Raw genomic sequence first — 12,548 nt, forward strand, 5'->3', positions numbered from 1 at the left:
AAAAAAAAAAAAAAAAAAAAAAAAAAAAAACAGCTGCCAAAGGCTTTAGGCTAGAGCCGACCAACCACAGAGGGGCAAGAACCAAGAAAAGACAACCCTAAGGATTCCCGGACAGACAGCTCTTCATACAACAGGAAAATATTGCTGTGCCGCGATAAGCTTATTATCAAGGCCAAGCTCTGCCCCGCGTGACGCAAGAAACACCGGGAGACCCGGGACTTGTCATACTCGTATTTATCGGCCAGCAGTTCGGAAAACAGTAAAGTAATCGCTGAGAAAATATGTAGTCCTTTTTGAGTATTTCGGAGTCGGAAGTTCCAAGTAACATGGGACGACACGGTACCGAAAATCGACAATTCCCGGCTCGGAGCTTTTGTCAGTCAAGGCATAGTATTGGACTATACATTCGCGTATTTCGCAGGAATCGGTCTTACCCCTGAGCTCCCAATACCCCGGTTGTGAACCCGCTAAATTATTCCCAAAAATAGCAAATTAATAGATATGCAAAAGCTACATCTTCATTAATGGTGTGGTACTAAAAGCCTAGCTTCGTACAGCACCCATTGTTGGCGCCAGATCGATTATCCAGCAGCAAATCTTCAATCGATTGCTAGAAAAAGACTGTCGGAAGCAGCCCATCCTCTAGCTCAACCGCGACTGTCATCCTTGGCGCTGCGGGCTTACCTTTGCTAGCAAGACAGGAGGAGCTAGCAAGGTAAGCAAAACTTACTTGTACGGTGCATTGTTGCAGACGGGCTGGTGACTGCCTTGCTGCCAACTTTTTTTTTTCTTTTTTTTCTCTTTTTTTCTAAACGCCCGTTCTCAGTGTGCTGTGGCAAATATTCCACGCAAGGCCGGCCCAAGCAATCCCGCGTCAGCTAACATCACGCTTCTCGGTTCTCTGCCGGAAAAAAGCGCACGGTCCGTACCGAGCGTCGCGCGCGTGTACCATCCGACCACTCCATAGAAAGGTTGGTAGGTTTCTTACCTAACGACAAAATTGACAGCTGAGCTTGTACCCAGTAGCGTGTAGCCAAGCAGATAAGGCTTTGCGGGCCGGTGACTGCATCGCACATCCTGCATAGCTACGCGTCCGAGGCCTAAGGCTGTTCGTCCCATCCGAGGGAAATCCGCTGCCTAGAACCAAGGAAGGCTCAAAAAGGTGTCATGGCTACTTCTGGTCATGGCCGTGTATGAGTTTTTCACCCATAGCAAGTATCTGTGGGCATGTCCGTACGACTACTGTTTGGCAAGGTATTTCAGTCCATCATGGCCCGCACAAATTCAGACAAATTCGGAGTGAATTTATAGACAGCTCAACTCCCGAGCTGCACCTTTCAGTCCACGAAGTACATGACTACAACGCCAAGAGCCAAAGCTCATTACCACTGGGAACAGAAGAGGCGGTAAAAAAGAAACAAGCGACAATGGGTCTGTACGACACACCCCCAGAACACGTGCCGCAATGGTTCCCCTTGGCATCCACGGTCGTGCTGGTCTTTGGCATGGTGACCTGGTACGGCGCCTACGCTCTGATAACGCTGCAGTCCATCAAGGACAAGTCGTACGGAATGCCCATCATCGCCACCATCGGGAACTGGTCCTGGGAGGTGCTGTACGCATTCACGGTAGCGGAGCACCCGTTTGAGATGGCCGGGCTCGGCCTCTGGTTCTTCCTGGACGTCGGCCTGGTCTGGACCACCATCAAGTACGCCCCCAACGATTGGAAGCACACGGCGCCCTGGGTCGGCAAGAACATGGGCCTGATCTTTGCAATCTTGTTCCCTTGGGCCCTGTGGGGGAACTACACCTTTGCCAGCTGGTGGTTGAGCGAGCCTGGGACGGGTTTCGGTTCAAAACAGGGCAAGTGGTATCGTGGAAGGGAGGGTTTTGATACCTTGGAGCTGGGAATGTGGACTGCGTTGATTCCGCAGGGCTGGATCAGCGCCGGCAGCTTGGCCATGCTCATCTCCCGTGGCCACAGTGGTGGAACCAGCTGGACCATTTGGTAAGAGCCCCCATTTTTTCTGCTTTTCTTTGGTCTTGCTTGCATTTAAAATGTGAAGCCAATATCAAAACAGAAAACCAAAACTAACCATTAACCCATCCAGGGCACTCCGAGCCGCCGGTTCCGCCGGAGGCATGTTTGGCTTCACCTATCACGCGTACTACTACTGGCCGGAGCAGCACGGCTTCTTCACAAACCACTTCCACCTGTTCCTCACGTCCGTGTATCTCATCCCGGATATCCTCTACCCCTTCTTCCTCTACCGCATCAAGCAGACCGAAGTCATCCTGCCCGACGGCCGCCACATGAGCGCCCACCACGCCAGGATCGAGCAGGCTCTGGCCATGCAGGAGTTGGGCTACCAGAGCGTCTTGGTTAACGGCGTCGACGGGCCCCGGTTCCTCGACAGGAAGGCGCAGTAGGATTTTGCGCGAAAGGTTTGTACCACTAGACGGTGTCCGTGTTAGAAGTAAACAATAGGGCGAAGGGTGTTATTCGTGGCCGTTCTCCTGTTCTCCAGATTATTGATCATCAAAGAATGGAATTACCTTAGTTTACGATCCTCATCCATTAGAAGTTATATAACGGGTTCAGGAACAGAGGCTTGTGTTTGTATATAACCTCATGACAGAATTATTGTATAAATGTAATATCCATATTACTGCAGCGAACCAAAAAGAAGAAAAGAGATCAGAAAAGTCCGAAGCTTTTTGGAAATCAAGAGAAACGTGTAGAGTAAGCGGAAATGCAAAAGGTTAAAACACCCAAACTTGCCCCCTATAGGCCACTCTTTCTGGTAGCTAAACCAACAAACTGTCCATAATGCATCTTCAGCTCAAATTCATACGGTTCCAAACCCACCGCAGTTAATGACTGAGGTGAATATTCGCTGAATCTGGAAAGGAAGCGAGGCACATAGCTAATCTTTACTGAGAATCAAACATTGTTTTGTTTTCTCCGGTTTGTGATACGCCTGCATCTGATAATATTTCAATAGCCTTGAGGTTACAAAGGAACGGCAGCGACGGCTTAAGGGATAAGATGAGGGCGAAATTAGCACAGCCAAACAAAAGTGGATGAGGTCAGCTGGGGAAAAAACAAAGGAAACAGGACCAACCAATGAGGCATTTGTGTAGACTTGATTATATGATTTCCTGGAAGACATACAAAATGTATCCTGGTTCCGGGTTTGATATAAAATCAATTACAATTAGCGTTAAATCGATATCAACCCCAATGTCTGTTGTTATTGCTCTCCCCTATCTGAACCACGCACACGCCAGAGAAGTGAGGCCAAATATAACAGTACTTTAGCCTTTATGCACATTTATCTTTTCACTGCGGGATTCATTGGAACATGGACGTTTGTCACCGTCGCTAGTAACGCTTCGATGTGTTTGCTGCACATGGAACTCATTGTGCAAACTCTCAGACGGGCGTCGAGTTCACTACGAACTCGTTACCAGCAGAAGTTCGAGACATATATCCGAGGGATGCCTTTAGCCAAACCGTGCGCTGCATAAATGCAGAGGAGGCTCTTGGCAGGTACTTGGTCGGTTCGACAGCGGGTTAGGATGCTTTGATAGTAATAAATACGACCAGGGTCTCTAAAGAGGGCAAAAAAGACTGACGTCTTTACTTCTTATCAAGTGCAACGGTCAACGGCGTCTTGTGCAGGGTCAAAGATGCTAATCCAGTCCGAGTAATAAGTTTGTAAATTGATATAAATTCTCGACGTATTCAGCCAAGTGGTACTCATGAGATAATGGCCCTGAAGTCGGGTCCGCATCAAGAAGTGTCTTTTTACACACTGTGAGTGATCAACATGCACATTGGACGGTAGCTGGTCTCAGGAAGAGCCGGAAAGTCGGAAGAGATGCCGCAGCAAACAAGCAACAGCTGTCATGAGATCGGAAATCCGGAGACTCTCACGAGATTGATCAGCGGTGATAATAAACACTCGCAAGCATGCCAAGAACCCCGAGTCGGGCAGCAGGATCATCGCAAAACATACGGAGTAACCGATATGCGCAAGACCGCTCGCGGTATGATAATTTCGGACACAATATAATATAAAAAGCCATTGGGCAAAAATAGCAGCCCAATCACTGGGGTATAAAAGCCAGCATTATACGCCGGGGATGGCAAGCCAAAATCTACCCTATCAATCTTGTCAAGATCGACGACGAGGCGCCATAGGGCCATCATTAGGCGAGCCGCTGAACGATGCAGGGTGTGATTTTATGTCATTGTGCGCCGATCCTCCGTTCGGCACAACTTTCTTTTCCCCCAATCCACACCAACAGCCTCCCACAAGCCATAGTAACAACGCTCGGGAACGCCGAACGGGGTGCACGTGGATGGGATATTTGCTTCTTCTTTTTCAAAAAGAAGAAAATAATAAATAAAAATAAGCTAGGCTTTTTTTTAAGCACATTTGGTTGGTTGCATTTAGAACGTTTCTTTGCAAATATTCTACTTGGGGAGATCAGTAATCGGGATTCAGGGGTGGTTACCAAGAAGAAAAACATACTTGACGGACACATTCTGCTTTTTTGAAGTTGACGAAACTGAGCTTGCCGAAACCGAATGTTTTGCAGCTACCAATGAATGGAAATATCATGACTGCCAAGACATTATCATTTTGATTTTCCATGTCAACGTTGGGCCGCAATACCAACTAAAATCAAAGAGAGAGAAAAACCGCAAATGGAATTCTCCAAATGAGCCACCATATACCTGTTACCCTCTCTATTGCCGATCTATACACATTTTTGCGTCCCAGTGTCCAAAACAAAACAGGAACAAGACAGCCGCTCATAATAAAACATGAAAAAAAAAACAAGACAGGACAGAAAATCAATGAAATTCGTGAAGATGCATCCAGTAATCCGTATGCTTTTGGTGTCGACTTTTTGCGACATGGATCAATCCAACGCCAGCAACTAAGCTTGACGCAACTTATTGGTGTGGAATATTGAAATGGGCCATGCCAGTGGTATGACGCATGCGATTGAGGATACGCTTCTCTTCCTTGGCTGTTGATATCAAAATAATGTCAGCGCCTGTAACCAAGGGGTGGGACCAATGTCCGTTATAAATTAGAAGAAAACAGAAAAGAAAAAAAGACTCTTTTTCCAAGCAATTGAAGCAAAAGATAAAAGGGGGAAATGCTACTCACTAGGACGCTCATCCGGGTTTTGGCCATCAATAATTTCGATTTGCTCAGAAATAAGCTGAACGGCGATGTAAGGCTCAGGGGCTGGCTCTTTCCTGTTGACATGTGTGGGGTAGACCCAAATATAAACGCCGATCCTATACGTCCCGGCCCAAGTGATACCGACGCTGGTAAAGGCAAAGTAGTTGCTCTTCTGTCCACCGCCGGCACTGCTGGACGACGAGGAGCCGCCGCTGCCACTACTGGAGGACCTTGACGACAGTTTCGAGTCTGCGATCGGGGCTGATGCATGGCATTGCAGACCAGCGGCGTGATTTGTGTCGAAAATGCTCTCCAGGACGTTGCCGTTTTCCCCCATGACGTCTTGGATGGTGTTGTTGCCGTCCTGGTCGAGGAGCACGCACATGCCTACGACCGCATCGGCCCCTGGTGTGTAGTCTCCGGTCCGAACCACGATGGGCGGGAGTGTCGTGCATGGAACGGCTCGGCAGACGGGTTGAACCGTGAACTCTCCAAGAGGAACTTCTTCAGCAGACATTGTGGGTTGGTTTGGTTTTCGTATTTTCTTCCTTCTGTTGGTTGAGTAGAAGGATGGATATCGGTGTGTAGTTGATTTGGGGCTATCTATGGAAGTTGTGTCTCCAGGCCCAAAGATATTGGAGCCTTTTTATATTCCCTAGTGCTGATCCGTGACTCTTTGTCGAGCCTTTCGCACTTGACGACGGTTTGTCTCATGAGGTGGCGTAGCTGAAAAGGGAGTAAGTCCTGAATGAGCTCAAAGAGGAGGTGAATAAAGATCTTTGAGCCGGTAACGACAGTTGAGGACTAGACGAATCTTGTAGGACACAACCGACACTGGACGCAGTATGGATTCGAGATGAGTGAATTGTTGTCAACGAGCGGTTGTTATCATCATCTTTATATTTGTCTTTTTTGATAGACCACCAGCATTGACCATAGGACGAAATCGAAGAGAAATGAGAGAGCTCGGTCCCGGCACTAGGGGGTGTGGACAAGAACAGTTGCCCTGGTTTCTGACAGTGTTGCTGAAGGGGTATGTTGCACAGAATGTCACTCTGACGAACTCCTGGAGGGTATATCTGCGGCTGCAATCCCAAACGAAAGCGGCAAGTGGTGGATGGCAGTATGGATGAGGAGGAGGCTGAATCGGGGGTGACTAGTATCGCCCAATAACCCTGCCACCTCTTTCACTGTGAGGATTGAAGAAGGGGGTGTCGAACACTGGTGATGATGACGTTGATGAATATGTTCCGAAAACGTATATCCTGATGATGAGAACTAAAGAGGCAGTGGACGAATTGGGCAGCAAGCAGGGACTCAAATAGTTCGTACAGGGTGATCCATCTTTACATGAGGAGGACGTGCCCTTGGCGACAAAGTAATGACACTGTCCTTCGCTCCACCCCTGCTTGGTGTGTGGCTCTTTTCCTCCGAAATGCCACACTTTAGTTATACAGTACTTGAACCATCCATCTTGAGGTTAGTTTGGTGATTGGGGGGCAGCTAATTGCGGCGGCGGAGGAGAAAGGTGGAGGGGAAGAAAAAGTTCAAAAAAATCGAGAGTTAGCAGGGATATTGCCTGTCGGTGACGAGGCTGTCTCTTCTTTTTCTTTTCTTTTCTCTCCAGGTGCGTGCGGGAAGGCGGCAGTGAGGCTTAAAAAGTTGGACTTGCAGCCTAGTAGACAAGCTGCCCATGTGGTTGCGGTCAAATACGAAGGGAGTAGTGGAAATTCGGTATTGATTCGGGCAAGCTGGGGACCCTTTATTCGGCCACCGAACGGGAAAAGGAAAAAAAAAAAAAAAAGAATTAAAATAAAACATTAAAAAGATCAACTAAGAAAAAAAAAAGCGACAAGAGTATTGGGGTGTGTATCGAAGGGGGTAAAGAAAAACCCATGGTGTGGAATGGGAGGCAAGGAGCAAATAGCAGTTTTTTCCAACATCTTGGGAAGCGCGGCAGAGGGGATGGATGGGATGGGGTGCGGGAGATCGGGGACAATGGGCGGGTCGATGCGATTGAGATCGATATTCTTACACCCCCCAGATTCGATTCCACCTTGCTGCGAAACACGTGCGCAGCCCGATATGGCATAGAGTGTTTGGTTCCGCTCCGCAGGGCCGGGTTGGGTAGTATCTGTCTGCATATCGTCTCCGTTCATAATACTAAATAATCCACTTGGCCGCCCCCTGATTTACCGCTAGAGAACTACTTTACAGAAGTTCGTCCGATGCCTTGTCGATCTTCCCTATCATCTTAATTTCCTGTGGAAATTTCTGGGTCCAGTCACCGGTCTGGCACGGCCTTTTTTTTTTTTGTTTAAATCGTTTTAAAAATGAGATTTTTGGATGCTATGGGCAAGAAGAGGACACGCAGCCCGTGGGAAGATGGTGGGTAGGGGTTCTAAAAATGCAGGCGTCAAGGCGTGTATGTGTTCCAAAACTGGGTGACTTGAACTACTCTTTATTTGTTTTTGTTTTTATTTTGTTGCGCCAAGCAAAAACTCTGATGCCGGTAGCCAAAATAGACAACAAAAAGGAAGGTTCAGAAAAATAAACAATATTGCGCCAGGATGTATTCTTGATATTCACCTGGCAAAAGGCAAAGTAGGGCTTAGCTGGCAAAAATGGATGTGAAACAAACCGGCGGCTGGAAATTTCCTGGGTAGCAAATGTGTTATTGATCCAATAGGATCAGTCCCGCGCGTCCGTCGGGGAAGCGCCATAGCAAGCGACAGAATATGGAATTTGAAGATTGGGGACAAGAAGGCCATGGCAGATGTCAAGGTCGATTATCATGTGGCTTGAGACAAAAGACAAGATGGGAAATATACCGCGAAGCGCAAGGGACGGTAAAGATGAGTTTCTTATTTTTTTTTTTTTTTTTTTTTTTTTTTTGGGATGGAGGTCTTTCGTAAAAATACAAGCAGTAGTGATGCTCACAAGACGTGTCGGGCTTGAATGGTTTGTGGTAGCCAAGGACGCCTCCTATTGAGGTTGTCCCAAAACAGACCCCTGTGATCAGTAATCGTAAATCCAAACGGGCGGGCTACAGATGGGTTGTGGGTTGTGGCGCCCGGTTTCGCAGGGGTTCCTGGTACCGGGCTGATGGGTATCAACTTATCAAGTGATGCAAGATCTCTGCGGCACAGAATACATTTGGGGGAAAATGACTGAAAAATAACACCTAAACTTCGAGCATGTAATAAAGGAATGAAATCCCAGAACTTTTTGGGTTTATCCTCACTAGCATGGGAGCGATATCATGACGACGAAACTAATTCATCAAAACTCCACTACCTACTGTACAGTACGTTCTACTATTATATACGGAACTTCCCAGGGTGGTCAGGGGTCCCTTTTTCTTTTTATGTTTGTCTATTTTTCTTTTCTTCTTGTCCCCCCATGCATGCACCTGCACACCACTTCGACGTACATTGTAGCAGTATCCCACGCCAAAAGCCACAAACCCATCTGGGGTTACCATAGAGTTCTCCGTGTTTTCTTAATCCTTGCAATTGTGGCATTATAGGAAACCTGATCGCACTGGAATTTCCAAGACAGGTTACGTAAGTACTCATGAAGCAGAAGGCGCCCATTTGTTTTCTCCAACAGATTGAAAAGAATCACAGACCACACAAACCAAAAATAAGGTCAAGACTTTGCATTCCCACGGCAAAATCCACATCAGTGCAACCAAGCCCCCCCTGTGCCAATCGATAAACCCTTGGGGTATTTCTTCCCTTGCCCTGCACCAATCCTACGTTTCCGATTCATGAGTTTCAGCCATCGGGTCCAAAGATCGAAGGGTTTCTTGTCTAACAACCGCCCCTCAACCAAGATCTAATGTGTGTGTGAAAGAGCAACCATTTTTGGTTGCAGAAAACAACGGTCGCCGACGATCATGGCATGATTTTTTATGTTTTTGTCGTCACCAACCAGCATATGACATCGACGTTACATTTTTATTCCCACTTCGCCCGTGGTTCGGCACTGTATTTGGGTCCTGCATGTTAGGGGACTTTTTTTTATTTATTTTTATCCTATTTTCATTGCTTTCACCCGGCTTCCATGCCTGCATGTAAGGGAAGGATTCGGGATTAAACGTAATTTTACCGTACACGGGCCCGACCGACGGATTTTGCTAGCTCCCGTCAATCTTTCTTAGTTTTGTTTTCTTCTTTTTCTTTCTTTCCAGGTTTATTCCTTGGATAACACGCTACCGGATCCCATCCGCGGGTTGCCACTGTAGAAAATGGAGAGATGCACGTCTACCTAAGTGGTAAACTATGACGGTAGTGCATTTTAATCATCTAAAAGCAGGCTATACCGGACAACGTCTCCTGCATCCGCGGGCGGAGACTAGAAGTCTTAGTCGGCAATCCAAGGTAAGCATCTACCGGTAGACATGCTTGCATGGCCCAGGTTCTCGAACAGTCTACGAATTTCTCCATCTTTTTTTTTCCTTCTCTTTTTCACCCGAACGATCATCCCAGGATTAAGTACCGTATATCGTTCCCATTTCGTATTGTTTATTTGCCTCCCGCTCCTTTTGCTTACAACTGCCGGTTAATATGCTCCGTTCACGGACAAGCCCGCCAACCCGAGCCGTCGTGCAAGTCCCGTATGGTCGACGCACAGGGCACACACTGTCGGTGTATTTTTTTTCCCACTCTCTTCCTCTCTCTCTCTCTTTCTCCGGGTAACCTCCCGGAAACTACAAACCGGGGACCCCACTCAAATATGATGTGCAGGAGAATACTACCTCATACCGAATGTTTGTCACATATTTTTCTTTTGGGATGCGCTACCACGTTTAGTTCTCGTCGGACATGTCCGTAAGCACCCTAGATGACTACGTTACCCGGTTCACTAATTGTTTTGCTTTGGAGAAGATCTCTCCTAGTCTTCAACCCCAACCAGTTTTCTTTTCTTCTTTTGTTGATCAAGGATCACCAGCATGTCACGTTTACAGTGATTCACTAAACCCTCATGTTATACATATATGAAAAGGCTCAAATCACCTTCAGGGGGGTAGCCATCCTGTGGGATCACAAAGATCAACGGCTCTTTACATAACTGGCAGGTCATATCAAAGGGAGGCCTGCCAAGTCTGTGTTGAGTAATACAGTACATCGACGAACCAGTGAGACGGACCTGATCCCCTTATGCCCTCATGCCGGACCTCCAGTGTTGCATTCAAGTTTGCCGTTCCACAGTAATCCCCCATGAGACCCTCACAAATATTTGTTTGGTTCCCCAATGAGAAAGAGATCATTCTAAATTATGCGTTCATCTAGTGCCGTAGAAGGCTTTTGTTGCGAGGTTGTACGTTTCCCCTTGGTCAGTTCGCTCACCCCCCCTTCCCTTTGATCAGACCCTCTCCGAGTCCTAGCCACACTGTCACCGTCAACCTGGTCCCTTCACACCTTCTTCACCGTCATCTTGGTTACTAAGATCTTACCTACACCCTCACGATCCTTAACCCTCTTTTACGGACTAAACGCGCCGCCCATCGAGCAGCTTGATCCCCAAGACTCTCCCTAACCCTTGCCCTACTACCCGTGATTGGACACAACACGGTTCGATTCCCTCAACGCCACAGGAGTCAGCATACATCTCTCATTATAATCTGCAGACCGCTTGACCTAGTTGACCGGTGGTAAGCAGCATCGCAAGGGAGGCGAGTTAGGAGGAGACCTTTGCTTTGACACGGTAACACAAGCGGCGTGAGCGAAGGAATGGTTTGTTCAGGTCGCGGCGAGAGAAGATATCATGGATGGTACGGCCCAAGGGCCCCCAACGACAAGGCCAAGCCAAATCTCCTCGAGATAGGTCTCATCTTGGAGCAAAGGCTCCCACCCTGGTCATGACTGTTTCATATATCCCATGGATAACTGCAAAATCTCATCACATTTGAATCAAGGGCCCTGTTATTGTTATTATTATTCTTGCCCCATCCTCTGATCAATGCTGACAGTCATCTCGTGCCGTCCCATCAGTCGGGCTCTACCGCCCTTCTTCGTTTTCTCCCCGCTTCGGGAGCAACATCCGGTGGTTTTAATGGGTGGTTTCGGACTGCACTTCCAAAGGAACAAACAACGTTCGGGACCATTAGTTCAGGCCTTGAAGAAATGACAAGTCACATAACCACTCCCTTCCCCCCCTCCACCGTAACAAGCTTGCTACGTTGCGGTCCCGAGAAGTGTAGTGGTCAAGTTTAGTAACCACCGCTTTGGAGTTGTGTGGCTCTTACAATGGTCACTCCCCTCGTCGTTTGTCTTTTATTTTTCTTTCCCAAGTGGCCATTGTTTTCTGGGGTGGCAGGACGCTTTTACCATCCCTCAAGGGCTGCCTGTCTAATGACTTGTATTTTTTTTTATCCCCAAGGTCCCCGCCTCTTCCCAAAAAAAGAACTTGACCTTTATTCTTTTTTGGCCGTGGGAGGCGTCCCAGCCTGCCGGATCTTTTGGTTTCCGAGTCTAGATTTTCCACTAGCCTGCGGCCTTTGCTTGGCCGGTGGGTGGGGTTTAATGTCTTTTCTGGGAAACCGGCTGAGCTTCCGTAGTCGAGGTGGAATTTCCCGTCTTTGCATGGTTTTTGCTTTTCCCCCTTTTTGTACTTACTTCTCTGCTTGATTTCTTTTACTTTTTTTTCATCACTGCACCTTCCCGTATCATCTTTGCTTTTGCTTCTTTTTCTCCATTCTCAATGAAACATCTAAGTAAAGACTTCCACGAGGTTTTTGTTCAAGTTTCTTTCGAAAAAGGAAATTCAAAAAAATGTCGTCGAGTACCGTCGGTCTGGTTCGTCTAAATTAAGCCATTTTAGCCTCCAGGATCCACACGCAGGGTTGGTACCGGAGTACGCGGGAGGGTGTGAGTAATAAGTGTCCTTGGATATCGCCTGATGGAACTCACCGATGAAGGAATACGATGAGGAAAAATAAGCCATATATCGCCTCTATAATTTAATAATTTCTAACCTTATGACATTGAATCCTGTCAAGTTGTAATTTCAATGTCGACACGGGCAGCTACAGCCTACACGGACCAAGCGACACCCTCACATCTTAGGTAGGTACCTGGGTAGGTAGGTAATGCATCTTGCTGGTTTAGGCCCGAAGCAACACATATCTGGATGCGACGCTGACATGCACTCCAACCACTCTGGCTGAATTTTTCTGAGCTGCCCCCAAAGGTCCCAAGAGGCGGTCAAGCTCTGAACTCTAACTGGCCGAGATATACCATATAGTAGACCCTGCGTACAAGCAGCCATCCAATGGACAAGATGGGTGTGTCTGTAACGTCACTTGCGACGCATCCCTGTGCGCATTGTATGCAG

The 12,548-nt window shown here is 47.5% G+C and overlaps 2 protein-coding genes across 3 annotated transcripts; both read left to right on the forward strand.

The window, feature by feature from the left end:
- Nucleotides 1–326: 326 nt before the first annotated feature.
- PgNI_02473 (uncharacterized protein) lies at nt 327–2,613 on the forward strand (the record flags this gene model as incomplete). Its single annotated transcript, XM_031122538.1, has 5 exons — nt 327–410; nt 615–715; nt 827–971; nt 1,086–2,008; nt 2,112–2,613. 5 exons carry the CDS (start codon nt 327–329, stop codon nt 2,428–2,430), a joined length of 1,572 nt encoding a protein of 523 aa, XP_030986826.1. The 3' UTR covers nt 2,431–2,613.
- Nucleotides 2,614–9,496: 6,883 nt separating this feature from the next.
- Nucleotides 9,497–10,920, forward strand: PgNI_02474 (uncharacterized protein; the record flags this gene model as incomplete). 2 transcript variants are annotated; one of them, XM_031122540.1, is made up of 2 exons in its annotated part: nt 9,497–9,592; nt 10,505–10,920. In XM_031122540.1, coding segments are annotated over 2 exons (252 nt in total), but the record flags the coding sequence as incomplete, so codon positions are not given. The 2 variants fall into 2 exon arrangements, with proteins under 2 accessions (XP_030986828.1, XP_030986827.1); XM_031122539.1 differs by lacking the exon at nt 10,505–10,920 and adding an exon at nt 10,100–10,270.
- Nucleotides 10,921–12,548: the final 1,628 nt, after the last annotated feature.

Source organism: Pyricularia grisea, assembly GCF_004355905.1.
Source record: "Pyricularia grisea strain NI907 chromosome Unknown Pyricularia_grisea_NI907_Scaffold_1, whole genome shotgun sequence".
Taxonomy (NCBI): domain Eukaryota; kingdom Fungi; phylum Ascomycota; class Sordariomycetes; order Magnaporthales; family Pyriculariaceae; genus Pyricularia; species Pyricularia grisea.